General features: G+C 41.9%; 2 protein-coding genes across 5 annotated transcripts in view; one reads left to right on the top strand and one right to left on the bottom strand.

The window, feature by feature from the left end:
* Window positions 1-3,985, top strand: part of elf1 (E74-like ETS transcription factor 1) — a 36,250-nt gene extending 32,265 nt beyond the window's left edge. For all 3 annotated transcript variants that reach the window (XM_084549913.1, XM_084549914.1, XM_084549912.1), the window contains one exon: window positions 936-3,985. In XM_084549913.1, coding sequence (XP_084406039.1) covers window positions 936-1,749 — 814 coding nt within the window. In that variant the 3' untranslated portion in view covers window positions 1,750-3,985. The remainder of the gene's footprint in view (window positions 1-935) is intronic.
* Window positions 3,986-7,288: 3,303 nt separating this feature from the next.
* Window positions 7,289-27,382, bottom strand: part of tnmd (tenomodulin) — a 51,305-nt gene continuing 31,211 nt past the window's right edge. Inside the window, exons 4-7 of one of the 2 annotated variants that reach the window (XM_084550298.1) lie at window positions 22,103-22,210; window positions 15,290-15,452; window positions 13,426-13,520; window positions 7,289-9,332 (exon numbers count right to left, since the gene is read on the bottom strand). In XM_084550298.1, coding sequence (XP_084406424.1) covers window positions 9,123-9,332; window positions 13,426-13,520; window positions 15,290-15,452; window positions 22,103-22,210 — 576 coding nt within the window. In that variant the 3' untranslated portion in view covers window positions 7,289-9,122. The remainder of the gene's footprint in view (window positions 9,333-13,425; window positions 13,521-15,289; window positions 15,453-22,102; window positions 22,211-27,382) is intronic. The other variant, XM_084550299.1, reaches the window with a different exon arrangement.

The raw sequence follows: 27,382 nt of genomic DNA, 5'->3' as shown, positions 1-27,382 counted from the left end.
TGTTTCATGATCTTTCAAACTAGAGCTAGGCGATAAACTGGGATCAGGGTGATTATAGCTCATTCTGGATGTACAGTATATACAGTATATGTGCACATCAGCAGATAATTAACAAAGGTCAAAGATTTACTGGAGATGATTGAGCTGTCCCCAGTGCATAGTTTATTCACCAGAAATTCGGTTCAATCATAAAATGTTCCTATTTGTTTTCTTCTCAAGAGTTAGATGAGAAGATTGACACCATTATCATATCTGTTTGATGCATATGTAGCCAGCAGTTAGTTAGCAGGTTGCCAGGGAACCCAAGCGTGAAGACCACAGTAGAGGTGCGTCATGTATGTTTGCAACTATTAGGTGTTGTGTGGATTAAACAAACAAGATATAATGTATCAACTGTGAGGTCAGAGGTGCAGATAAGCTCTCTGAATGCAGGTTACCTTTTGAATCAGTCTAACTATATCCACCAGTTTACAGTGTGTATGGTAAGCTAGCTAAATAGCAGCTGTCTGTAGTTACATCGACTATACATATATGAGAAGGATATTGATCCTCTCATCTATCTTTTAGAGGGAAACTACATAAGCCTAACTGCCAAAATGTACAATATGTCTGTAAGGAATCCATACCAAAAGTCAAACACAAAACTTCCAACTGTAAAATATCAATATCAGTATCGACCTCTAAAATTCAGACTCTATTCTAAACCCAGGATGTCTCATTTGGTGGTCCTGGTAATTCAGAAACCTGGTAACCAGACATGGCATACACAAATAGGCTTGAATATTGCTCAGACACACACGTACACAGATGCTCATGAATCCAGCTGTCCTTGAAACCTTGTAAGTGCCAAAAGCCTTCATTAAAAATAGGCCTTATGCAACAGCTCTATCAGAGAAGATACTCAAGTACATATTCTGTTCATTTTCTCTTTTCAGGACCATCAGCACTTCTACATCCGTTCCTATGGTCCTGACATCTTCCGGCTCTCTTCAGTCTGTTCCCCTCCCCACTGTTTTGGCCAACGGAGACTCCAGTCACTCTTCCCCTCCTCGGGTAATTCTCCACACCATGCCCTCCACGACAGCAGGTGGTAAAGATGTGCTCACCATCCAGACGGCCTCTCTAGCAGGTGGGGCCAGCAGCCTGCAGGACGGCCTCCCGCCGCAGCTCTTGGTCACCAGTCTGGGCTCCTGTGCCATTACCTCCTCCGCCTCCTCCTCCTGTACTTCCCCTCCGGGAGTCATTAGTTCCACCACTTCCAGCCTCAATGGTCTCCCCCGCCTCGTCACCATCAACACCACCTGTGGGCAGACCATGGTGGCACAGCAGCCAGGCACCGTAATTGCCACTGTGCTGAAATCCAGCGACCTCTCCGGGTTGCCGGTCAAAGAGGAGATGCTAGACCCCAGCTATTTTCAGTCGATTGTGAACGGTGATCCATCACTGGCAGCACATACATTCGAGAAAGAAGAGATGGAAGTAGGGGAGGCAGAGCTGCAGTACAGGACTGTGATCATTGATACCAGTCAAAGCCAGGGCCAGGAGGCTGCAAGTGAAACTATAATTAATGGACATTCCTCCCAGAGCAGCAGCCCTAGTGAGGGTCTGACCCCTGTGGAGGAGCTGGAAGTGCGTGGGGAGATGTCCCTGCAGCCTGAGCAGGGAATCAAAGGCCTGCAGGAGCTGCCACTGTCTGTCCAACTGCCTGCAAACTTTATCCAGATAAAGACAGAGCCTGCAGAGGCTTAGGGCTGCAATACCCTTACACACAAGCTGAACCAAAAACAACAATTGAATCCATTTTGACCACAGACTTCGTATATTTTCTTTTCCTACCACATCTGTCTGATCAAAGATCAGAAAGGAGGGAGCGTGTTGCTTTCAAAGCTTGGTCAGTTCAGCCTCAGGATTTATTGTTTACTCACATATTTTGTGATCATGTGCCTAATTTTAACAATCAAGGGAGTGTTTAGTTTTTTTAAGATTGTCACTTTTCAGATTTGGGATTATCTTCTGTAGACATGAACCCCAACAAACGCAGATACAGAGACAGTACACACACACGAACGGACAAATGCAAGCACATACACAAAACGCCTGGCCCTCAAGGAGAACAGCCATTGGATAACCCAGGGATCCCTATCTACCAAATGTGCCAGTTTATCATTTTTTTACCTGACATCTCATTGGACTGATGTGTTTAAAGAGGAGAATGCAACATACATAAACCGAGGACTGAATGCCAAATGGTGCAATGAAATCAGACGTCTGAGAATGTTCAGTGTGAGTGTCCTTTAAACAAGTTTCCATTCTCACGGATTTGGGATGGATGTCGTGTCAAGGTGTCCAGTCGGCTGAAAAAAACACACATCTCAGAGTTTAATTGAAGAGTGCCTTACAGGAAGTTCAAACAGCTCAAGACCTTCTGTTGGAAAGTTCTGCAAAAAAAGACGGAAAAAGGACTAAATGGCTTTTCAGACTTTCAGACTTTCAAGAACTTATTACTCATTTATTTTCATATAAACAAAGTAGGTATGCATTCACTCTATTACCCCTGGCCTTAAAACACTGTGTTACTATGGAAATGGGCATTTCTGTCCACCAAGGACAGTGTAACATCAAAACTGTTTGTATAGAGCTGCAGACCGGAGGCACAGCAAGATAGGGAGGCACAAATGGAGAGAAAGAATACGCAGGATAAAACAGATTTTATCAGCCTCTGCCTCAGAGGCTGCAAGGTTTAAATCCTGTTTATATAAAATGGAATATATATGAATATATATGAATATATATATATATAAATATATATATATATGAATACATATAGTATACGATTGAGATTCAATTTTAAGGCCACAGGAAATTTATTTATTTTGTGAATTCCTAAATTCTGTATAAAAAGGCACATTTGTTTTCTATTTACATGTGTAAACCTGAGGGAAAATACAAAGATTATGAACGTTAATACCAGGAAGCTTATTTAGTAGTTTTTTTGTAAGACCGGCATTTTTTATTTGTATAGCACTCCATATAATCAGCTTTGGTATTTTCTTGAGTTTTGGACTCGAGTGCTCAGTGCAGCATCATTATTCCACTGTTATATTCTCTTATTGTGGATATCCTCTGTTGTGTGTCTGATTTAAACATGTACTGAATGTGCTTTTCATTCGTTCTTTTCAGCGGACATACCTCTTTACCTTTTTCAGCAGTCAAGCAGTCAAGGCTATGCATTCATAGATATTATACAGGGCATAACATATGACATGTATCATTCAATATGTCTTTGAATTCTTACCATCAAAGTGGTAATAGTGCTGTTTTTAAAGCTCTGCTCTCTTCCTTTCTTCTTCTCCCTAGTCGAGCCTCCCCTCCCCTCCCCTTGTCTTGTCTTGTCTCCTTGCCTCTTCCTCTCCTGCTCTCGGGTCAGTCGAGTCTGTGCCTTCTTCATTTGCTGTCCCACTTTGTTAAGAACCTCTCAGGCTTGCCATCCTATTGGCCCCTTGGTCCTGCTGGGGATGAAGCCATATTGATCCTGAGTGGTATCACGGCTAAATTGGTTGTATTTTCCAGCCGGACTGTAGCTGCAGAGTGAGGACATTCAGACACACTGACCTCCATCTGCACTGGCACCTAAGGGCAGGAGTTAAACGCTACTTTACAAGCCCAAATCAGCCAAAGGGCTCTGGGCGTGCAAAGACGCTCTGAATGTATACTTATTTTCTGACAATCAATATTTACACTGGGTTACATTTGCATTCAATTCTGTCAGTCTTTTGGGAGGATTTGCTGCTTTTTTTTTAGCTTGTATATATTCCTGTATTTACCCTTAATGCACTGTTGTCTGTGAAATATTGAGGTATGTCCGCTGCTTATTTTTTGTTGCTTCTTTTGTCCTGGGTTGTCATTGACTCCTCTATGCTGAATATAGAATAGATTTTTAAGAAAATGTCAGTATGCTAATTAAAAACCAAATCTTCTCTGCTGACTTATCCTCTTTATTTTATTTGGTGTTTTGTTGCAGGCGAAGTGAAATTGTGTGAGGCGCAGATAAAATGTCACACAAGACATTTTGAAAAATTAAACAGAAAACCAAATTAATCTTGGAAACAAATAGCTTGCGAGGGGTTACTAAATCCATTCATTTCTTCTGTCAAGATAATGAAACTATTTCTTCCTTGAAAACTCATGTTGCTGGGCTGTAGCAGGACATTTGATCACATGACATTTGAAGAGAAAGAAAAAGCCACTGTAGAAAACTGGATTGGGGCCATTAGCAGGCCAAAGACTGATTGGACTTAAGAGCACTGCTTCCACAGTTGCTGTGGGTGGATGAATACATTAGTGTGTGACATGCCCAGAGTCTGTCACCACAGCTTGCATATTGAAAAGTGTTTTTAGGCTGAGGTTGGCGAGAGAAAGACTTCACTTGGATTGATTCTTTCACAGCATGTGTTATGTTGATGTGTTTGTGCGTGTGAAGAAGGGAGTGTGTGCGTGTTGGGAGTTGCATCGACTTGGATTGACTGTGTGTGTTCAGAGAATGGGGGAGGGTCGTGTTGAGGAAGCTGTCTGGCAGCGGGGTTTGTCTACCGTGCTCTGTCTACACCCACATGCGCAGCTGTGTACCACACACTTGCCATAGGGTCAACACATACACACACACACACACACCTGAACATATACATGAAACAAAACAAGTCCAGAAGTTCAGCCACAGCAAACTCCTGCAAACATCTTACTGAGCCTTTCGCATAAGAGAAAATAGTTTGAAATGAGAATGAAATCATAGCACAAGGTCCACATTCAGCAACAAACAACCCTCCATTACATCCAAACAGACACTTTGCTTTTCTGTTGAGCGGTTTATCGATCGCCTGCCATATGGTAAGCGGAGGTTCTTATGGATTACTAAAATAATGAAAGGCTACTAGCAGCCGTTGTGTCTGTGCTATTCCTTTGGTTGGTGAGTCAGAGACCCTGAAGATGGAGCGAGAGCCGGGTCCTGGGAGAGGAGGACTATTTCTGTGTCGCCTGCAGCCACTGACACAGCGCGAGTGTTTACTGCTGTGCCATGCTGCCTCTCACAGTGGGAGCGGTTGAAGGATGACGGCTGACATTATTGTGCCTCCAGCCTGTAGCAGGAACAGTAAAGGGGGAGCTTATTTAACCATCAGGTCACCAGACTGACTGCGACATTACAAAGAAAAAGCCGCTGATGACTGCAGCCTCATAGATACTGTTGCTTCATGCAGTTAGCTTGACAACCTGTGGCTAAAATTAGATTTAAATAGACCACCTTCAGATTTATCCAATATAGACATGAGTGAATGTAAGTAAGGACAGCAGGTGCAGCATGATTTTATAATGTAAAAAAAAAAAAAAGGTCAAAAAAAATGCATCACCTCTTTTAAGATTACAGCAGTACAGTTTCCTCCACACAAGATGGCACTGGTAGTACATGTGTCCTCAGCAGAGCCCGAGCCTCTGTCTGGATTGGAGAGAGCTGTTCCTTCAGGTCACTAATCTAAATACAGACACTCCTCATACATTGGTTTTCACTCTCCTCTGCCCCAGAATAGCAACTCATGGATCTAAACAAACCTCTGATTATTTGAAATGAAAATAAGCAGCTGGGAGTGAAGTTTTCCAGCATTTCTGATAAGTAACAAAAAGAATTAATTCACTTGTGAGCTTCAGCGGAAGTGGCCATTCCTCGGGCCAGGTAGGAAGAAAAAATCTTTGAACTGTGATAACCTGGTAAATGCTCGGTATCTGTGTTTATACCGCGGAGCAGTCCATCTTGTTTCCTCTCTTCATCAAAACTGCGATAAACAAATGCTGGAAGGGAGGTTTCTATACATGGATAATGCATGAGGTAAATAGTGCAGGGCTTCATTTGAAATGATACATTCTTTAATTCTGGTCCACGTGGAAAAAGTTAACGCTCGCAGACTCGCAGATATGCCTCATGTCTAATGTAGATAGCATTGAACCACTTAAATTAACTTCGATTTGTGGCATTAAAAAGCTCCACGCTCATAATCAACTATCATTTTATTTTGCGTAGTTAGAGTTTTTGCATTTTAAGAGGAGAAATCTGAACTCCACCGTCTTGGTCGTGTTTGTTTGTTGTTTCTGTATATTTGCAGAAGCTTTTTTACTCAGTCGCAAAACATCTTGTTTACGAAGCTACTTTCCTTTCCTAAAAATCAGTTGCATTATAAAGCTGTGCATAATTGAAAATGGAGACAAATAAACACTAAATGCAAACAGTTGTAGATTCATCTGAGATTAGACCAAAATCTGGACGCACTTTTTTTTTTTTTTTTTTGCTTCATCTGCAGCATCACCACCATCCAGAGTCTTTCTGTGTCTCCTCCATGATGAATGCTAATTGTGAGACATCTGTACCTTAAAGTTTGACTTTCATGCTTAATATTGGACTTTTGTCCCAACAGGCATGAGGACCTCTCAGGGAGCCAGCTGTAATATCTGTATCAGCCTCTCCAGTCGGGGTGAACCATCCCATTCAGAACGACTCTCAGGGCTTCCATGGCAATTTACTCTCATGACTACACAAAAGAGTCCTCAGAGTCCCCCCGAGACCTTGCCAGATAGACAACTAACAACTAAGAGCGTCTTACAAAAAATAACACTTTCCACTATTTCCTAACATTGCGAGTGCAAAAGCTCTGCAACAACAATGACAGTGACGGCACGCTGACTGCATCCATTTTAATAAACACTTGACTATTTGATGTGATAAGCAGGGAATAGGGAGAAATGAATCATATAAACACTGATTTTATGAACTTTTCAGAACTGCCTCGAGGGCTTTGCAGTACACTTGTCAGTTTATTTGAAGTATGTTTGCAATTATTGTATTTGTTAACTCATGCCAGTATTTTTTTTTACTTGACACGTTGCTTTGGGCCATTGACATTATTGATTTAAAAATAACAATATAGTTGCAGTCTGAACTCCATTTATGAGCATATTCATAAAGCATTTACATACACTGATATGTTTTGCCCTTACTGTTCACAAAATTTGCTTCACTGCCAGTTATTGATATCATTGACATTATCATCATACCGAGCCGACATGAGTCAACAGCCATCTTTACTCAGTGGGCGAGATACTTTCATATTATTGTAAACAAGGCATTATTATGCGCCAGACGCACGAGAAAGTCTTAGATTATAAAATAAAAACATTAAAAGCATATATATGTTGTTTTCTCCTGTCAGTGATGCTGAATGTTTCTTCTAATGAGGAATGTGACTAATGGAGAGAAGAGAAAGAGATCTGTCTAGTCTATGGATTGCATGGGCTGGTTTCAAACCCATACTGCTATCACACAAACACCCCGGGGTATTAAGAGTCTTTCAAGGAAATCACATTGTTTCATATGATAGGACAATAGAGACTATTCATACAATGAAATTTTAATTGGAAAAAAACAAGAAAAGTGATAGAAACATACAGAAGACTTCTGAGCAAACTATCACAACATGAGTGCTCTGTTTCTGCGCCTCTGTCTAACTTCTGAATGTCTCACATAGCTGGAATACTCTTGGGTGTTTGTGCACCTTGTTATTGTGATGACAGAACATCAATTACAAATGCCTATCTCGCTTGCTTATCTGTGAGCCGCAGATGAGAGTAATTTCAGCCCGACGCACTGAGACGCAGTGTTGCAGATTAAAATCGCCTCGGCAAAGAAGAGGCAGTTTGAACAGTAGCGCTATTTAAAGCGTTTTGGAGATTGGAACAGCGGCAAAAACAATGAAGGATAACACATCACAAGAGCATCACAAAAGACAGCTGGGGTCTGTGAATCTTTAATTATACACACTTAGTTTAACATGGTATTAAAAAAAAAATGAAAACGAGAAAAGAATTGTTAAAATAAATTGAGTCGGTCAGAAAACTCTCAAGGTTTGATCTTCAGCAGATTCTTTTTTTTCTGCCCTGGCATGTTAGAATTGTTCTCTTTTATTTAACTTTTAATTTTGGATTTCTGCTACCTTACATATTTTAAATTCCTAATTTGTGTGCATCCATCAAGTGCTGAAGTTTATTTATTGTGCCAATGTGACAAAGCTTACTTGTTTTTCTTTTTGTGAGTTTCACATGGCGACACAATTTGCTGGTATGCTCTCTGTAAAGTATCAGCTTATTTAAATCAAACCTGCCATTCCCCTTAGCATCCCTGAACTCCTCTGGGTCTTTTTTCCTATCTCTGTGTGTTTCAGTATTTGCTGCATTTCAGGACTTCTGGAGTACGCATCCCTTAATATTTGAGCTTTCACTCTTCGGCTTTGTCCTTCGGGGTCACTGTAGCTCAGGGTATGGGAAGGACTTTTATCTCCTAGTTATGTAAGCAATAAAAAAGAAAGATAAAAAAAACAAAACAACAACAACAAAGAGATATACACTCACCAAGCACTTTACTGGGAACACCTGTGCAATCTAATGCCATCCAACACAACGGCTCTGCTATAAACTCTTCCTTTACGAGGCTTATACGTTTTCAGTTTTTCTTGACATTGTCAGAAAGGTGATCATTCTACTTTATGTTTGTTATGGAGGTCACAGAGGGAGGTGGACACCATGCCAGGAATACAATATAATTGACAATTATATTGGCACATACAGTAATAATAACCCTCAATAATAAAGTAGAAACATCACCTTTCTGACATATAGAAAAACTGTATACACTTTGTAAAAGCAGAGTTTATTGCAGAGCCTGCGTTCCAAATAAGGTGCTTGGATGATCTAGTTAAATGTTTAATATAATAGCAACCTTCAGATTATAGTTCTAGGCTATAGTGTGTGCACTGTACCGTTTCACACATTACAGAATTCGTAGAGCGGCTCCTTTTGGCCTACTCATTGCACTCATTGAACAAAATCAAACAGCGATGCCTTTTAAGAAATAATCAAATTGCTTCCAATGCCCGTTAGGAGCTTTATCTACTCAATGGGAGAACTACCTAATAAGTGTGTGCAACAGACTGCTTTGGTCTCACAAGTGGTCTGGGACATTTTTCAAAAAGACAATCTGCTCCTACATCAACACACACAGTTTAAATCCCAGACAGCACACACCGGCCTCAGATCCTCCCCAGCATGCGAGCGATCCACCAGTTGCACGGCATGACAATCTGACAGATGACCCGGCCTCCTTGGTAGTAGTATGGCCAGGGGTTGAAGCCACCCAGGGGCTCGTGGTAGCGGCGGCAGAAGCGGTAACCACGGCGACAGTGCTGGCAGCAGAAGCCCCGGTCATCCAGACGGTTATCCAGCTCGATTCCGACGTCTCTCTGCAGAGGACACAGGAGCGGGCAGGGTTACAATCACACACATGACAAATGCCAGTCCTCCGGAGGCAAGGGCAGGAGAGGAGGACGAGGAAGGGATGACGGGAATTGATGAGGCTGCTTTGGTTGTAGGTCAGCAGAATATATGTAAAAACCAAACCAGACTGAAAAGCTCAGAATTAATGTCTGCAAAAATACAAAGTTGTGACATGCTTGGTGGCTGTGACAAAGAGATCAAGATATCGGTGAGAGTGAGCAAGCTTGATTTAAGCTCCAGGAGCATAAAACATGATATAAATACACTTGACCTTTCTATTATACCGGAGGTAGCATGACTAGCGGCTTCACAAAGCCCCTTCTTTGAAACCAGCACTCACAGCCTCCGTGCCAGTGTTATCTTCAGTCAAAGGGACTAACGTTGGTAGTTACCAGCATAATTATACCATTTCTTTCATCTCTGACCTCTTAACTCCCGCGACGGATGCACACACTCTGCACTAAAATGGCTGCTCCTCCTCCAGTAGAGCATTCACATTAGAGCGCCTCACGTCTTGGCGCTCTCCCCCTGACCTTGACTTTAAGTGCATGGCACAGTCCTAAAGCAATTAGCAGAGTAATGATCGCCTAACAAGGATTCTTTCATTTGCTCTTGCTGGCTGCCTCTGAATTTATAGAGGGGCCAAATGAAACCCAAACTAAAGGTAAATTGGGTAGAATTAATGGCCCTTGGATTTTTCCATTGTGCTGGTTGGTTCATGCCCTCATAGACTCGTGGGGGCTCAGTGCCATGCCTTTGATCAAGAGCAACTCCAAATGGGCTTCGGTGAAGTGCCACTTAACTCACGGTGTGAGTTGAGGCAGCAACTTCCCTCAGTATGCATTTGACCACATTTCAATCTCTTTTAGTAAATGAATCCTTGGAGACAATCCGGCGCTGTTTCGTTAAACTGCTCAGAATCAGGACTCAACGGCCGGCGCTGACTTCACGTTCAGAGCAAACCGGCAGAGTTCTCCTACAATGATTCAGCTACATGCAGTGGTGCAGAACAAAAACACATCCACTCTTGAGTATAGGAAATGTGTGGAAATTGTTTAAGAGGACAGGACCCGCAGGAAAACATGCCTTTCTATCCCCCCACCGCATTAAGTGTGGGAATTAGGGGATTTCTTGCATCTACTCGACAAGTTAGTGAGCAGTCAATCACGGTGCTTTTTCACACGTTGTATTTGTTTTCTTCACTGCAGCACCTCACTGCAAAAAAACAAAAAAAACACAACCACGGCCCATAAAAAGTGCACCATGCATTTAATGTTAGCTATGATAAACTGGTAAAATTACACGCTGGTGAGACATATTTAAAACACATAGAAAGGGTGCGACAGATGATATCTGGGACTGGTGTGTTTGATTTATTACCATGACAGGCACAGGTAGGCTTTTAATGATTTATTGTTTCAGTCAGGTTTCAGGTCATCAGCTTCCAGGCAACAATCTGTTATGGAAACAACACGAAAGCTGTCAATGGACCAACGATAATCTAATCTGCTCCTCACAGCCTGAACTGGGATGTTACGAAATCTGGAGCTTCGACTCGGAAAATGAAGAAAATATTTTATTCAAATGACGCCGACGTTTATCAAAACAAACAGCCAATAGGCAGCATTGTACCTTAAAGACAATTAATCAGAGCTATCCTTTTAAAACGGAGGGTACATATTAATCACTCTGGATTTGAGTTGCCGTCTCTAGTGGGAAGCTGCGGTGATAAGAATGGTTCACCTTGGGAAATCTGAGGCAGTCACTCACAAACAAGCGGCATTAATGAAGAGTAAAAGCCATTACCCCCTTGCTGCATCTGATTTCATCACACGCCCAGGCTCACATATACACATGCAAACACTCCCTCGCACACGGGCTCTTCTGTGCATAATATGGGGGAGCGGATGTGAATGAGTCTGCAGAGTAGAAAACTGCGTCAGTCATTCAATAAGATGTAACGAATCAAAGCGCGACTCCTCTAATCTCCACACTTGCTGGTATTATTTCACACATGCTGATCACCGCTTTTCATGAGCTTGAAGCACATGTCTGGATGTGTTATTAAATTTCATAGCAAAGCTCATCACATTCATTCTAGGATCAAAACAGAGCAGATAACATTTCTGTATCGTACCCTGCTTTGTATTTGAAAATGTTATTTTTCTTCCTCTCGACACACACAGGACAGTGGACCATATGAAATGCTTTGCTGCGTGCTCTGATCTCAGATTTCCATCTTACTGTGCTCGACGCACAGAGAGCTGGAATGACAATGAAATTGGATGTAATTGAATAAGCAGATAGTCATGTATTTCAGTAAACTCGGCTGCTTCAACAAGGTGATAAGGAGCTTTAGCTTCAGTTTAAAGATTTCTCTGGAGGCACAAGCAGCTCCTGTATTCATGGTTTTGAAATCTGTCAGCTTTTTGCACCTCTGTTATGCATGAACAGCCATCTAGCCTGACCCTGAAAGTGGCACCAAGATGCCCAATACAGACACTTGGACCCTGGCCGAAACACCCAGCGAGCGTGTTTACGTGTGTGTGTGTGTGTGAGGTCAGTTCGTACTGGAAGTTCATCCTTAATATGTGGGTCAAGGGCAGTGGTCCAATCCGTTCAGGCTTGTCAGGTGGCAGTTATTCAGTCTGAAATTTCCAGGGCCGCCTCTGACACTGCACCCTGACATGGCAACCATGGCAAAGTTCACTGTCGTATATCTGTCAACCTCTGTCCCAAGGACTCAAATAATTATTCTGCTTCATGGACGGGCCTTCTGGGAAGATGTGACACTGAAATTCAGACTTATGAAATGCAGGTGAAGTGAAAGCATGTTTTTTAATGTGTGACACAAGAAAGGATGCAGGTGGAAAGAGAAACAGTGTGAGTAGCAGACTGTGTGTGTGCTTGTTTTTGGACTTTTTGGACTGTTCAGATTTACACTCAAAATAAAAAATAAATCTAAAAAAAATACATAAAGCTTGGCCAACACATGTGGCACCCCACTGGCATGAGTGAGAGTTCAGACTCCCAATTACAGACTGCTGCCTGCCCTCTGCTTGTTATCACTGGACCCACAAACAGCGCTTGGACGTGCTGCCGGAATGGATTGCTATGCTATGCATTACTCAACTGATAGAGGCAGAACGTTTTAAAAGGAGAGCGAGTTTTTCATCCCCTGGTATGTTTTAATTGCACGGCGCTGCATCTCCTGCCACAGACAATGAGGGAGAAGACAGAGGGGCTGGGGGGGGGGATTGAAGACTTGAAGACGGGAGGTGTTTCTGGGACAGGCCTGATAAATGTCAACGTTATAGGACGTCTCATTTGTCCGCGTGCCTCTCACCGTTTCTCCCAGCTCTGAGGAGGAGACCAGGCATGACTCATTATCCTTGAATTTAGCTTTAGTGGCTGTTCACCTGTGAGTGCTAAATGTGTGATTGTGTGTGTGCTCTTGTCAGATATCCTTGAGCCTGTGTATGTCCCCTGTATTTTCAGTGTGCAAATGCGTTTTTTTTGTGTCGATATGAGGGCATAATTTCTGTTTAGTACAATAAGCAATGTGATTTTCCCTCAGAGTCAAGGATAATTAATCACACAGTACTGAGTGATGTGCATGCAGTACGCCAAAATATGCCACTTGGCCTTCCCATTCTCTTTATACGCTTTGATAATTAAAGCATTATTAATAAAAGTAACTTATCTGTGCAGCAATGAGTGACCTTGAGAGCACTCCTTTGTACAGTGCTTTCCACTGCCTCAGAAAAAGGGAAGTGAAAAAAGGCACTAACGAGTGCTTTAAGGCACAAGTTGCTTCCTTTGAAAGACCGGGTATTCCTCTCAATTAATGGAAAGACATTAAGGGAGTCTTCAATGAACTGGCCTTACTTAAACAGATATATAGAGCAATTGCTATGCCCTCTGGTGCACAAAGTCAGTTTTAACATCAATTAGTGAGCGATTTATATGCAGAAAGAGTCGAGGCAGAGCTGGAGCTGATTGAAGTGGCTCCGCTGCATCTCGCGGTGTGGTCCCCGGGTGACGTGGCGGAGCACTTACGTAGTCGTTCACAGGAACGTGGTCCAGGACGTCGCGGGCGAAACGATGACCCACGACCTCTGCGTCGGGCGTGTCCACGTTTTCAACCTCAGCGTCTGAGTGGACAGACAGACCAGGAGAGGAGATGTTGTATACTTGAGACAGTTTTCTGTTGTTTTAAGTAAAATATAAAAGCACTAACATTAACATTCAGGAGAAATATGATGGAATCCATTCACATCCATCACTTTTCTCTCAGACAATGACATTATTGCTGTTGTGATACTAACACACAGATTCTTATTCTTATAGCAAAAAACAAATCTCCAGGTGACCAAATGAAATGACTGAATGCCACCATATTTACTGAAGTACATTTTGGGGTCATCAGTATACATTCCACTACATTTTGGAGAGGAATAGTATAGTTACTTTGCAGACACTTCTTATATTGCACACATTCATCTTAAGCGATTCCTAAATGACCAATTTCTCAAGGCTTGTGAAAAATCTCCTCCACTGTAGTGAGATAATTTCAACCTGCTTATAATAGAATTTAACTGGTTTCATACATTTTCCAGGATGAAGGGACAATTTTCCTCCCTTATTCTCTCTTCCTGTGAGAGCTGCGTCAGTGAACCAAAACAGGGGTTGTATGTATGACAGCTAAAAAAGTTGTTAAAACTACAATAGCAGAAAATGCTCGCCGCGCTGCAGCTTGAGAAAACGCATCGAAACAGACAAAATAAAGTAAGAACACATGTGCTGCAAATACACGACCAAAGGTTGAAAGCAGCCAATACCACTGAATACCTTTTCAGGAGACACAACAAAAAAAAACGTGATTTAATCTATCTGGGACACACTTGTTGGTGCTCAGTGATTTGACTTTTTGAAGTTATTGACCACCATTACTCATCAGTGGTGTTGGACAATGAGCTAAAAAGTTAAGAAGCGTAAAAAGTGAAAACTCTTTTTGGTTTAATTCAGATATTATTGCAGATAGCTGCTGTTAACCCAGCCTGAGCCTTTTGCTTATTAATAGTCGAATAATATGATGAAATACACACGTGAAGCGGCGTCCTAATGATGTGCTAATGCTATGTTAGATGAGCAGCTGACTTCAGTGACTTCAAAACTCACCACTAGTTTCATCACTTTTTAGCGTCCTTTGGAAACGTATCTGTTGTCGTCTCTGCCACTTGCACCGAATTGCAGTATTTTTCTTTCTTGTGTTTGCTGCATATTGTTGTGTTTGGTTGCGTTGTCTATTTGCATGTGTTTTTCTCTAAGTTGCAGGGCATTGAGGTCTCTCGGCCGCTGTATGAAACTCTCTTTAAAGCCTCGTGAAGTGAAGGGGCACAGCAAATTCATCACTACAAGTTAATTCTTCTTCACTTGCCATTTGGTACACTGTTAATTATATAAATCAATTACAGCCACATTAATGTTCTAACACTTATGTCTAAAAGAGAAATGAGACTTTCAGGACTTAATAGCCGATTCATTTACACCTAGTGCATAAGTAATATTAGCTCCATTGTGACAAGTTTACGCATTAAAGCATATGCCAATATAATCTGTTAAATTATATCTTAAAACACTGCCACAGAGGCAGGACTTGTCCTTAAGTACATTTGCTAATTATATTTTTCTTCCTTTTCTTAAAACTTTTATTGCAAACTACTCATTTTGTAAAACGAAAGTGTCTGAACAGTCGCCACACTTTCAACGTCACTAACAGACAGAGAGGAGCCCGGGCCAGCTGCTCATATGGCTGGGAAATCATGGTGTCTCTATGGACCTGCACATGGCCTGTGGGGATGCCCTCCAGCGAGAGTGTTAATAGTCTGCATTTAGAGGCAGAGGTGCCCCCTGCTCTCACCGCTCAAGGGGGAGGGATGAATCCAGTGGATGGGCAGCTGCTGGCAAATCTCCCAGATCTTGGAGTTGAGGAGGAAGTCCGGGTTAACGATGGGCTCCTCGGCAGGAACCCACACTTGGGAATCCTCCACCTTCATGTCCACGGCCTCTGCCTCATCCACCTGCTCAAAAACACCACGCACACGCACATGTTACACATACACATGCAGGGTCCGCGAGAATGCCCATACCACAAAAAGTGTGGTCCTACATTTGCACTCTCCTCCCCTGAGCCATGCAGCAGCTCCGGCGTTGTCTTTTTATCTATCACCTCTCTGTCTGCGGAGAGGACAGCAACTTCCTGACTGCCCATGCCCTGACTCCCTCCTCTTTCTCTCTCCTCTTCTCTAGCTCTCTCTCTCTCGCCCTCTTCTCAAGCCTGCGGCATGCTCTTTCTATTATACATCATTGGAATTCACAGACAGTGATGATTTGACTTTTAAATGACTTTAGAAGTGGTCTTCATTACTCTGAGTGTGGCTGCAATATCGTTTAATGTGACAGACACAATAAAGCCCTGCATTCTCCTCCCCCCTCCCCTCCCTTATACCCTCCCCTCCACCACAATGCTTCGCTTGGCACCCAGCACTATCAGTGGGCTTAATTTGTTGATACTGTAGCTCATGAGCTGTAAAGTAAACTATTATTGCTTAATGATAGGGACTACATGTCAGTGTTGTCTAATAGAGACATATGAAGGGGATTTGGTAATGCTCTCCCCTAACAGTGCAGATATTTATTTTCTTCATGTATATGTAAATATGCACACAAACAAAGCCCTCTTCCCATTCCCTTGTTAATTAGCAACCCAGAACAGAAAAACAGTTCACTTGACAAATGTTTTTACAAGGTGATTTTCTTCCAGTCTAAAGCTTAATTGCACATTAGTTAAGCTTGATGTAGAATCCTGGGGCTATCGTAGGAGTAAGAATCATTTATATTGGGTCATGCCCCTTCACTCATGTTCGCCCCGTCACTCTTGCTTGAATTAGAATTTCCCTCTCGGTGCGGCTTCCTGTTTGTCATCCTGTGACCTGCAGAACAGCAAGCACGACTTAAGCTGATTCTGCCACATCAAAGATCGTGTTTGGGCGCAGAGGTGTTCAGCCAAGCTTTTGACACACTTTCCTTCACTTTTAAACCCCGGCCAGCAGACTAATGACGACTCGGAGGACTGGTGCAGCAGGGCGGCGGCGGTGGTGGTGGTGTCGGTGGTACGGCGGAGGGGGTGCTCTGGCATTTGAACTGGTGTGCTTACCATTCCTGTGGCTGCAGAAATTAAAATCAAACTCAAGGAACACAAACAGCACTCTCTAATTGGACCTCTTAACCACTGAAGCCAAGTGAGTCTTCTCTGGAAAGTAAATGGAGGTCACGACACGGGGCTCGCAACATGACTTTGACTTCACAGTTGAGGAACGACTCCAATAACTTGTAGGAGAGAGCGTCTGGGGGAGGTGGTAAAGGTCAGCGTTTTAGCATGGGGCAGGGATTTCTAAATGCCAGTTGACAAGAACAAAGACAACATGATTACAGTCCGGTGGTTCATACACACTTTTGAATGGCTTTTCCATTTTGCTATTGACAAATGATATATCATTAGGACACAAGCAACTTTTTATCAAGTATGGGACCCTGGGAATGATGGTAATTTGTTTTGTGCAGCCCGCTCCTGGTCTATGTGTGCTTTTCGCCTACAGTGCACAACTTAATTATACACCAGTTGTGCTGTAGTTAATGAATTTACCCTCTCCTGCCACTGAGTCCCAAGGGGGGAAACACTGTCGACATGACACATTGTTTAAAGTGGTGTTATGTTTGCCAGAGATCAACAAAGATTTTCTCACCATACCCAGGAGCTTTCACATGCCGCACCTAACACACGCAGGGATTTTTTATGCAGGGTACCAGGTGGCGAATTTTTAGTCGACAACCATATTCAGCGAGTCTGCTGCTTGAAGGCACGAAATGGATGATTACACCGCCATTTAAAACCCGCAATACTTCAGAGCGAGAAAAGATTAATCTCCACGGAGCGACTAGTTTTGCTTGTCGGGGCAAAGTAAAAAAATGCAGAAAGTTGTTTATTCAAATTTGTGCCATTGTCAAACAGGATAACTGTCTTGATAGTCTTCTGAAGGAACGGATAACCTGGAGAGTCTAAAATGGAGGAATGGAGTCTTAACTGATTAATTGCGCTGCACCAGAGAATTTTATTTGAAAAACAAACTGTTTTCAAAAAAAATATATAAAAAGCCAAAGATTTTCTGAAATTAATTACACACTGTTTGAATAAACTGTTCTCAGTAGCGAGCTTGCTAACTGACAGTTCCCCCACCTCAACAAGCCTTGACTGAATGAAAAGAAATGATATCATAAATAATAGAGTGAATCTCAGACAGCTATTGTGTCTAACTAACATGAGCATGTTACCAGGTGGGAAACATGTCAGTGGTTAGATTTTCTAAAACATATAAATACATTTTATACAAGTGGCCTACACATTTGTAAGCATTTATACTTGTATACAGGTGTTGTGTTGGCATTGTACTGTAAAACGATAACTGAGAGCTAGTCAGCTATGTTAAGTTTTCCTGTACACTTACAACAATGGCGACTGGAACTAAGCGTCTCATGCTGGATATGGGTCTAACGATTGTTGCACAGAAATTCCTTGAACTGAAATCAACGCTGTGCAGAAGAGAGGGAAAAAGTATATGTTGCATACGAGGCAGCAGGAGGGAGTTTTCTGAGCTTGTCTGTACACGACGTTGCTGTTGTGTTACAGGTGCACGACAAACTACAGCTATAGGGTATGGAGACATGCCACACATACTCCGTACCTAAGGTGTAGATCTGTTGCAGAGGCATAAATCTTGCTTAGTACTGAACATCTGCAGAGGAGCTGAACTTTTTGCTGCAGTCTCTCTGGCCACCCTGTCATTCACCGAGCACAAGCAGACAAATATGAGACAAAACAATTCGCACTGTGTGCTTGCAGGACTTTAGTGTATTCACATCCTCTGCAGTGGTGTTGCCTCTCAGCATACAGTTTTTGTTGTCTGCAGTTGTTGTCTGAGTGGGAGGTTTTGGGTTGCTGGGTGAGCCTTGGTCATCCATATTAAGTGGCTGTTTAATGGAGCAAGCAGCATCCGTTGACAATGTTAAAGGGTGTGAGGGAGGAGGACAGCGATTTCTGTGTCAGACTGGGGGAACTGGAATAACGTGCAGGGATTACTCCCCCAGACATTTCACAGGGAAGACAAATTGAAAAGGGAAAGAAAAAAATCCTGGCAAACAATTCATGTTTGTCACCTGGTTCTCTCTCGCAGGGCCTGCATGTCCTTATCAGCCGCTTGCAGTTTTTACGCAATTTTTTCCCATTGTTTTTCACCTCAGCTCTAAAGCATGCCACGGCTGCTCTGAGCCTTTTTTCCCCTAAAAGCCTGTGGAGGGGTTAAGATAGGAGCCATTAGTGCTTGGCTTTAACCCTTGTGAGCTTCATGTGTTTCACCACCTGAGGAGGAACTTGTGCTGTTCTTTGCAGGGTCACGTGTGGGTGGATTCTCACAGAGGACCGAGCAGAGGCCGCCGTCTAATGTGAGAACAGACTTTGGTGAGGTCAAAACAGGTCGCTGTTTGTTACCTAAATATGCCCTCTTGATATTTACTGTAGTTCTGTTATATAATTCAGTGGTTGCGGTCTGCAAAAATACTAGCAAAACACAGTGGTGTAACTACACTGAATAAGGAGTAATGACAAAAACAGCAAATCTATGGCAGATGAATGCAATTTTTATGGCATTTATTAATGAATATATGGATATATGAACCAAGTAATTATTTGGTATCTTAAGGAGAGCCAGTGTCACATTTCAGGTTGGTGGGCTGCAATGGAGCAGCACTGCAATATCACCACTGTATTTCCAGTACACACCAAGAATCCCTAGGTCTATGTCACTCCCGGAGCCTTCAACTTGTCAGTTTAAGGTAGTCAAGGCAACCAGAGGAAACCAGGAAGTCAAGTCAAAAAATACTCAGACAAGTAACCTATGTAAAACCTGTCATCTTTGCAACAAATTTAATCTAAAACATGTTTTAAAAAAAGGTGCCGATGAACTTTTTCCCTTGTATCCAGTGTTTATGGTAAAATAAGCTCAGTGTTGCATCAAATTACTGCACAGAGATATGACTTTTATCAATATCTGGGCTTGGTCAACTAGAAAATGAAGAAAGACACATGAACACAGCCATGAGAAATGGAAAGGCAATGTCATTCTAACAATGGTGAACTATCCACTTGGTGTATCCATGTGCACGATGCTCATCTGAGTCTTCAGAATAGAGAGCACGTATCTGCACTCATCATTCAGTTCATTCACAGTCACGTCAGCAGATGTTAATTTGGTTTGTGCCTTGATGTTACCGACAAAACAGTTTCTGTTTAGGGAACATTTCTTAATTATGAAATCTGTAAACCAAACTCTCACAGTTTCCAGGAAGTCAAGTCAAAAAATACTCCGACAAGTAACCTATGTAAAACCTGCCATCTTATGTATTCAGCAAATTAAATCTAAAACATTTAAAAAAAAAGGTGCTGATGAACGTTTCCCCTTGTATCCAGTCTTTATAGTAAAATAAGCTCAGTGTTGCATCACATTTACTGCACAGAGATATGACTTTTATCAATATCTTTCAATCACTTTCAGAACGATGTTCTCCCTTTAAACACAAAAATCTTTAGAGACCTCCGAACCCCTGGAAAACATGTTTACATATCACACTTAGCAACGCTAAATACATCTTTTCCAGCTGTATTACACTTTTCATGAGCGTGTGAGAATATTTCTGCTATAATTTGTTGTCCTAAAAAAATCTTTTGAAATCTACTTGGGGCAACAATCTTCAATCAAATGAAATGTGGTCTGTGACTACAATCAAGGCAGTAATTAAACTTTGCACAAAACATATTTGGCATAACAACCTAGATAATAGTACAAGTTTTTAAAGATTAATAGTAGAAGACAGGGTTGCGAGTTTCATTGCCTGATTCTCACTACATGGTTTAACCGCTGATTCAAGGCTCCTTAATGGGCATTATCACTTGTTGTCTCTTACGGCAAGGTTGTAACAGTGTTTGACTGATTAGAACAACTTAATGTCACGACATGTAGCAGGGAGAAGGGGAGGGCCCAAATGCAAGACACAGGAGAAGGCAGGAACAGGAAACAAAAGAACTTTAATGAAACTTGTTAAAAAGACAACTAAAGGCGCTTCGGTGATGAGCAGGGGACTCCAAAACAAGGGTGCAACAAAAGAATTAATCCAAAGGAGCAATTAAGACGAGGAAGAATCCAAAAGTAGCGCAAGGCCAAAGCACACAAAATTTAGGAGACACAACTATAGTACACGGCAATGAAACACAGACAAATGGACAAGAGACAAAGGAGGAGGCAGGGCCATATATACACAGGCAGAGCTAATTGGGAAATAAGACACTGGTGAAACTAATGAGGGGATGAGTACACAGACAAAAGACTTAAGGCAAGACAGGTGAGTGTAATAACAAGAGCAGGAAAAGGCAGGAAGTAAAATTAATTAAAATGCTTAGAGATAACTAATTACAAAATAAAACAGGAAATACAATCTGGATAGCAATAGGTACCGAGCTCAGCGTCATGGTAAACTCATTACCGTTACACTTAATGGAAACCATAGCTTAAGAACACCTTTTGAATCATTATTTTATTGAATATAGGGGCTTCTGTAACGGCTGGTATACGCCCTGTAATCACATTGCTGGTGTTAGATGAATCACTTTGGAGCTGTGAATTAAGCCAATTAGGCTTCACAGTGCACAAAAGAAGACAGAGATGGCATGGACATATGGTGCTGCCTGGGCAATTAGTGCCTGTATATATGGATCAGACATTTTGAAGATGAAAATAATCTAAAACAAAACAGTATTTGAGTTTGTTGTTATTGTTGTTTTTTCTTTTCTTTTCTTTTCTTTTCTTTTTTTTTTGCCGTATAACAGCTTGCATTCTTAAAGATAAAACCAAGACCGGGCGGACAATTGGCTTATTCTGTTTTTTAAATGATGCGGTGAGTGGGGAGTGTCAGATATTTGCCAGCTACTTCTTCTCATCTACAATGTGAAATGTAAATGAGAGCATGCTAGCAGTAGAGACGTTTCAGAGAAGGATTTTCTCTTTGAACACGAGGCCCACTCAGTGAATTGCACTGTGACACTGAAAAAATGGGAATTTTGATTGACTGAATTTCTTCCATTCCTTTTGCCGAAGTTCACATACAAGTATAAGAAGCCAGAGAAGTAAAATAAATCACTCTAAACTTGGAGAGGGAGCCTCGTGAATTTTACAAAGAAAGCATCTTAAAAAATACCATTTTAATGGTTTACCTTTCACTCAGACCTCTCTTGCACCCTTCCCCCTTTAGGCTATTTGGGTAGAGCCTTTGGAGGAGATGATTAAAAATTAATATTGGCTCAAGATTGACAGCAAACACTATTTGATGTGAGCCACAAAGAGGCTATGGGTTTGTGGGTTGTTTTCTGGCAGTTTCACAGGCACCACAAACCCCAGTTTATTCTTCAGTGAGAATGGTGGGGGAGATAGGATAAGATGGACAGGCTGAGGATTGGTGTGGTGCACACAGTGCTCCTCTCTGGTTATCTCCTTGTAATATGCATGACAGCCTCTGCAGGACTACAGAGAGTCCAAGGTATAGACGGTGAGAGAGAGAGGAGGCATACCAGTAACTCTGTGTCCTCAGTCTCCACCTCTGTCACTGTGGGTAGTTTCTTAGTTTGGGTCCTGATGTAGCACCTCTGATGTTCAGCAAACCGGATCCCAGTGATTCCCTTTGAAAAAAAGAAGGAGGAATGCTCAGAAATTCGGATATATGTATCATTCATTAGCTTTCTGTGATGTGGATATTCCATAAGAACTGGGGCGATCGTTTTAAAACGCTCAGCTTTTTGCCGATAATCAAAGCTGTTACAAAAAGTTAAAACCTAATGAGTGAGAGGAGGTGTAGTTTGATCTTTTTTCTTCTTTTACCGTGGTATAAAAGTGATGCCGACTTGGACCTTGCAACACAGATGTTGCTTTCAAGCTGAACTAAGTAAAAAAAGGTGGGGGTGCTCCACCTTGGCTGCATAATACTTCATAGCAGGATATATTGCACAGGAGAGCCAAGTGACATTGTTGAGAATGAAGTGTTTTCTACAGAGAGTGCCCCCATTGAATTAGCCAGTCATAGGTCCCTGTCACTCTCTTAATCTGCGCAGTCAAGTGTGGAGTCGCTCTCTTCAGCTCCACTGATGATCCTCTACCATGTGGACTGTGGCTCTATTCAGTCTGACACACAGAGCCTGAATAGGCAAGAAAGATCTGTTAATTCTCTCTCACTGCTATTCTATGTTAATCTAAGATATTCAGCCGGAATAAGTCTGAAAGACCTTCCGTAGATCAGATTGTATCCAATTTATTTTCTGCAGAGCAGAGCAGCTCATTCAGCATACTGTATTAGAACAGACGGCAGGATCTACATCTGCCACGGCTGCTTTAAAATTGTATCAAGCGAAAATTGTATGAGCAGTACCATGAAAATGGACTTGATTCAATCTAAATTTAATTACAGTACACAGTGATTGCTATGACATCGCTTTTGAATTGGTTAACTTGACCATGTGGGTGCTATTTCTACATTTTCTGTGGTGCTGTCACTCTGAGAACCAGATACCAGCAGCACGAGACATGATACAAACTGATGGCTGTCATAATCTACCGCATGTAATTTCATCCGTGTGGAAAAGGGATGGGGCAATAATGGTTTCAAGCACAAAAGCATTATGTTTATGCCGGGCTTCATTGTGATGAGTCTCTGTTTAATTTGGGTCTGCTGTGTTGGCGAGCTGGTGGACAAGGGAAGAGGGCGATGTTGTGATGAGATGCAATGATTACTGGGCTTGGTCAACCAGAAAATGAAGAAAGACACATTAACACAGCCATGAGAAATGGAACGGCAATGTCATTCTAACAATGGTGAACTATCCACTTGGTGTATCCATGTGCACGATGCTCATCTGAGTCTTCAGAATAGAGAGCACGTATCTGCATTCATCATTCAGTTCATTCATAGTCGTGTGAGCAGATGTTAGTTTGGTTGGCGCTTTGATGTTACCGACAAAACAGTCTCTGTTTAGGGAACATTTATTAATTATGAAGTCTGTAAACCAAACTCTCACAATTACTTTTCTACCAGTAATAAAAAATGTAACGTAATGAAAATTTTACTAAATCTGAACTTTTTTAAACATTAAACACAATGAATGTGATATTTCACACATTGTCTGTGTGGCTGTTTCAGTTTGTATTTTTTTTTTTTTGTGCATCCTCATAGTCCTCCTCACAGTATCTGGACATCACAGTCAATCACAGAAAACCCTAGCAGGATGTTATGTTACCGTAGGCTATCCTCAACATCATCAGTAGAATTCCTGCAGTCATGAATTTAAAAGACGGTCTGAAGAAATTTTAGATGGATAAATGCTGGAGGCGATTTTGGATGCTTCCGTATTATTTGCTGTGCGATGAGGAGGCAGAGCAGCGGAAGAAAGAAAGGTTAGACTTTTTTTTTTCACATTCCCCTTTGACCAACTCACCTTGCTGGCTATGTGAAAATGAAGACAGCACTGAGTACGCAAAACAAACAAAAAAAAAAGTCAAACACCTGTCACTTATATATGCATTTGTATGATTTGGTGTAATCATTTAAGTAATCATTTTTTAATTTAATCATGTAAACATCTGCTACATTATTCGACTTCTAAGACGTTACACCATTGTTATCCCGTTAATTCTAGTTTCTTCCTGTTTTATTTTGAAATATTTAATCTCCGTATGTTTTACTCCTTTTTATTTGGCATCATCTGTGCTTAATTATCCAATCCAGCTCTCTCCAGTCAGCCCTGTGCATTGTGTCGAACCCCTAACTTGTTTTGTGGTTCAGTCTTTAACAAGTCCAGTGTTGTAGCTGTATCTTTCCATGGACCAGTACGATAGCCCATCAGTATGAATATGACACTGAGGTTGTATTTGTGTTTGTAACAGTACAAGCGTGTTTCTGCCACAGCTATCGTTTAATTTAAGATCAGATGTTTTGGATGTGCTGTTTAACAGGTGAGAAATGAAAGAAACAACTCACTAAATTGACTGAGAAAAATAAACTGTATTAAAAACAGCATTAACATAAATATGACTTACTACAGCATGACTGCGTACACCAGCTGTTTCTCCCAGCGTCTGACATGATTTATGGATGTTGGCTGGCTAGTACGTCCAGCTGGGTGCCATTCGAAGGTAAGAAGCTGATAACTGACAACTTGGGCAAGTGTCTGGTGGTACCTGTGTTGTGAGGCTACCAGCAGTTACATCTGAAGGTCACCGGCGAATGAACCTTGGTTTACATACACTGATGCTGTGGTTTTCCTCCCACAGTCCAGAGACATACAGATTTAAGCTAATTGTGACAAAACCTCCTGTAGATGTAATTGTGAATGTGATAGTGCTGTTGTAAGTGTCTATATGCATTAGCGCTGCGAAAGACCGGTCGAAGTTGTGCCTTTCTTCTTGCTCTGTGTTTACAAGTACAGGCTGCAGACCTCAGCAGCCCTGCTACGGATAAATGGGTGGAGACGACATATAGATTAATGGATGGATGTTGATTTACATGAGGCATGTACCTGTAAATTATAATCTAAGGCCCTGTCCACACGTAAACGCAAATACGCCAAAACGGAGGTTTTTTTAATCGTTTTGGCCGATCGTCCACACGTATCCTGTAAACGCATTGCCCTAAAACGGACTTTTCTGAAAACGGGTCCCAGGGTGGAGAAATTCGAAAACGCAGCTCCTGCGTTTTCTTGTGGACGGGGAAAACGGGAAAACGATGACGTCATCGCCACACTCCCGAGCAGCCTTCCACCTCCCGCGAGACGTCTCGTAACAACATCAACAACAATGGCGGACTACATGCTAGTTTTCATGCTGGAGAAGATATTGAGCCTATTAGGGTTACTAGGGCAAAATATCATGCTCCTGTACCACCACGCTGAGCAAAAAAGGCGATTTGTAAACAGCGCTCAAGCTTTGTGCGCATGCTCCGCATCTTCCTCTCCATTTTTGGTGAATTTCTGAAACCGAAACAGCGCCACCTATAGGCCTGGAATAGGAAGTAGCGTTTTCGGTCGTGCTGAAACGGACCCGTGTAGACGCGGATATTTCTTGAAACGATGACGTCAAAAACGGAGAGAAAAAAGATCGTTTTCGTACGTGTGGACAGGCCCTAAATGTCTTTCAGTATGAAAACAGGCTTGCCGCTGCACAATCTGTATATGTGTGCTTAATGGCTTTCATCCTGACTTTTTGAGCCACTGTTACTGACTGAAGGTCTGCAGAGCTGCAGGTGTGGCCCGAAGGATTTTCCCAATATTTTCCAAGCATGAAAAGGTGAAGGGAAGTTATTAGCAGCAAAAAAATATTTGTTGTAACTTCAGCATCCCCAGTTGCACATCATCTCGGGAAAGTTTTGAGGAACTCAGAGCTTGATTGTCAGAAATGCACATCATGTACACAGAGAGATGACAAAAACACAGCAGCAGAAAGTGAGACCCTAAACAAATCATAACCAACAATTCAGTCCTTACTGTATTCTGATTTTATTATAGGCTTCCTTTGGTAAACAGTTAAAATGTATACACAGATGTGTGCCATGACTGGAAGTTAGGGTTAGGGTTAGGGTATCTAATGCATATAGACACATTTTGGACGATTTACCAAAATGTGCTTTTGTATAGTTTGCTTTAACATGAAAACAACTGGTTATTCCCTCTCAGGTTGTCTCATTTTAACAGAAGAGAAATGGAAAAAAAAAGTTAGAAAGAGTGGCCAAGAGTCCTGTTGGCATAAACCTCTAATTTTCCACTGCACACAACCCTGAGGCTTGATGGACGTTGTTTTAATGGTGGCTTTGGTCTGTGTAATAACATGTGACAATCCCATTTTTTTTCTCTGTGTATTAACCAAAACCAATTCTAACATCAGCATGCAAGCCAACACTTACTATAACCTATTGTGAGTTTTGTCTGAGTTCCTTTTTTTTTTTTTTTTTTGCCACAGTGAGGTTTGAATTACTCTGCTCACTCGCTTGTTACTTAGTCTTCCATAGTGGAGTACTGAATCAAGCAAATCTCCTCAAGGGATGTGCTTCACTAACAGGAAGTGGAACAAGCAACAGGCACATATGTTTATGCATAAGTGTGTGTGTTTGTGGGCATGAGGAACACACACACTAACACACACACACATGCTGGGCTTGGTGAGGGGGAGAGAAAGGAACAGAGGAGACTGATGGTTGAGGTTAAATTTATCCGGTGTTGCGCTGGTTTCCATCATATACCCGTTTTAGACTGACAAAGACCATTGTACTGAAAACAATAACAACTCAATGTAGGTTTTTGTTTGAGATGAGGTGTATCCTGTAACATTCAGCCTCGCAACCCAACATTTCACAGTAAATAATAGTACAAGAGTAAATGCATTCATTACCCAGTCAAGCAGCAAGCTCCCTTCTCTGAGGTGCGGCAAGTATAACCTCCTGCATACTCGAGCAGGATTTAGGAATGAAAGGTAAGTTAATGAGTTCTGCTGGAGAGAAAATTGCAGTTGAAAAAGGTGTAAGAAGCAAATAGAAGTGGGCTACCTAATGGTGTTTGTCTCTGTACTGCAAAGAAGTTGCTGTATAGAATTAGTGGTGGAAAAAAACACATTCTTCTGTGGGCTGTCGTGTGTGTGTACTTAAGCACAACAAATCTCCCCCAGCTCTGCTGTTGTGGTATCAATTACTGACATTATGCGTATGTACGGCATTTTAAAAAATCTTTTTTTATTTTGGTCCCTGCGTGAACACCTCAGTGGAAAAAAATTTCCATTTCTCTGTTTCTGAGATGTTTCAAAGGTCTGTCACGGCT

The sequence above is a fragment of the Chelon labrosus genome (assembly GCF_963514085.1).
Source record: "Chelon labrosus genome assembly, chromosome: 8".
Classification (NCBI taxonomy): domain Eukaryota; kingdom Metazoa; phylum Chordata; class Actinopteri; order Mugiliformes; family Mugilidae; genus Chelon; species Chelon labrosus.
This window is presented reverse-complemented; position numbering and strand designations above follow the sequence as displayed.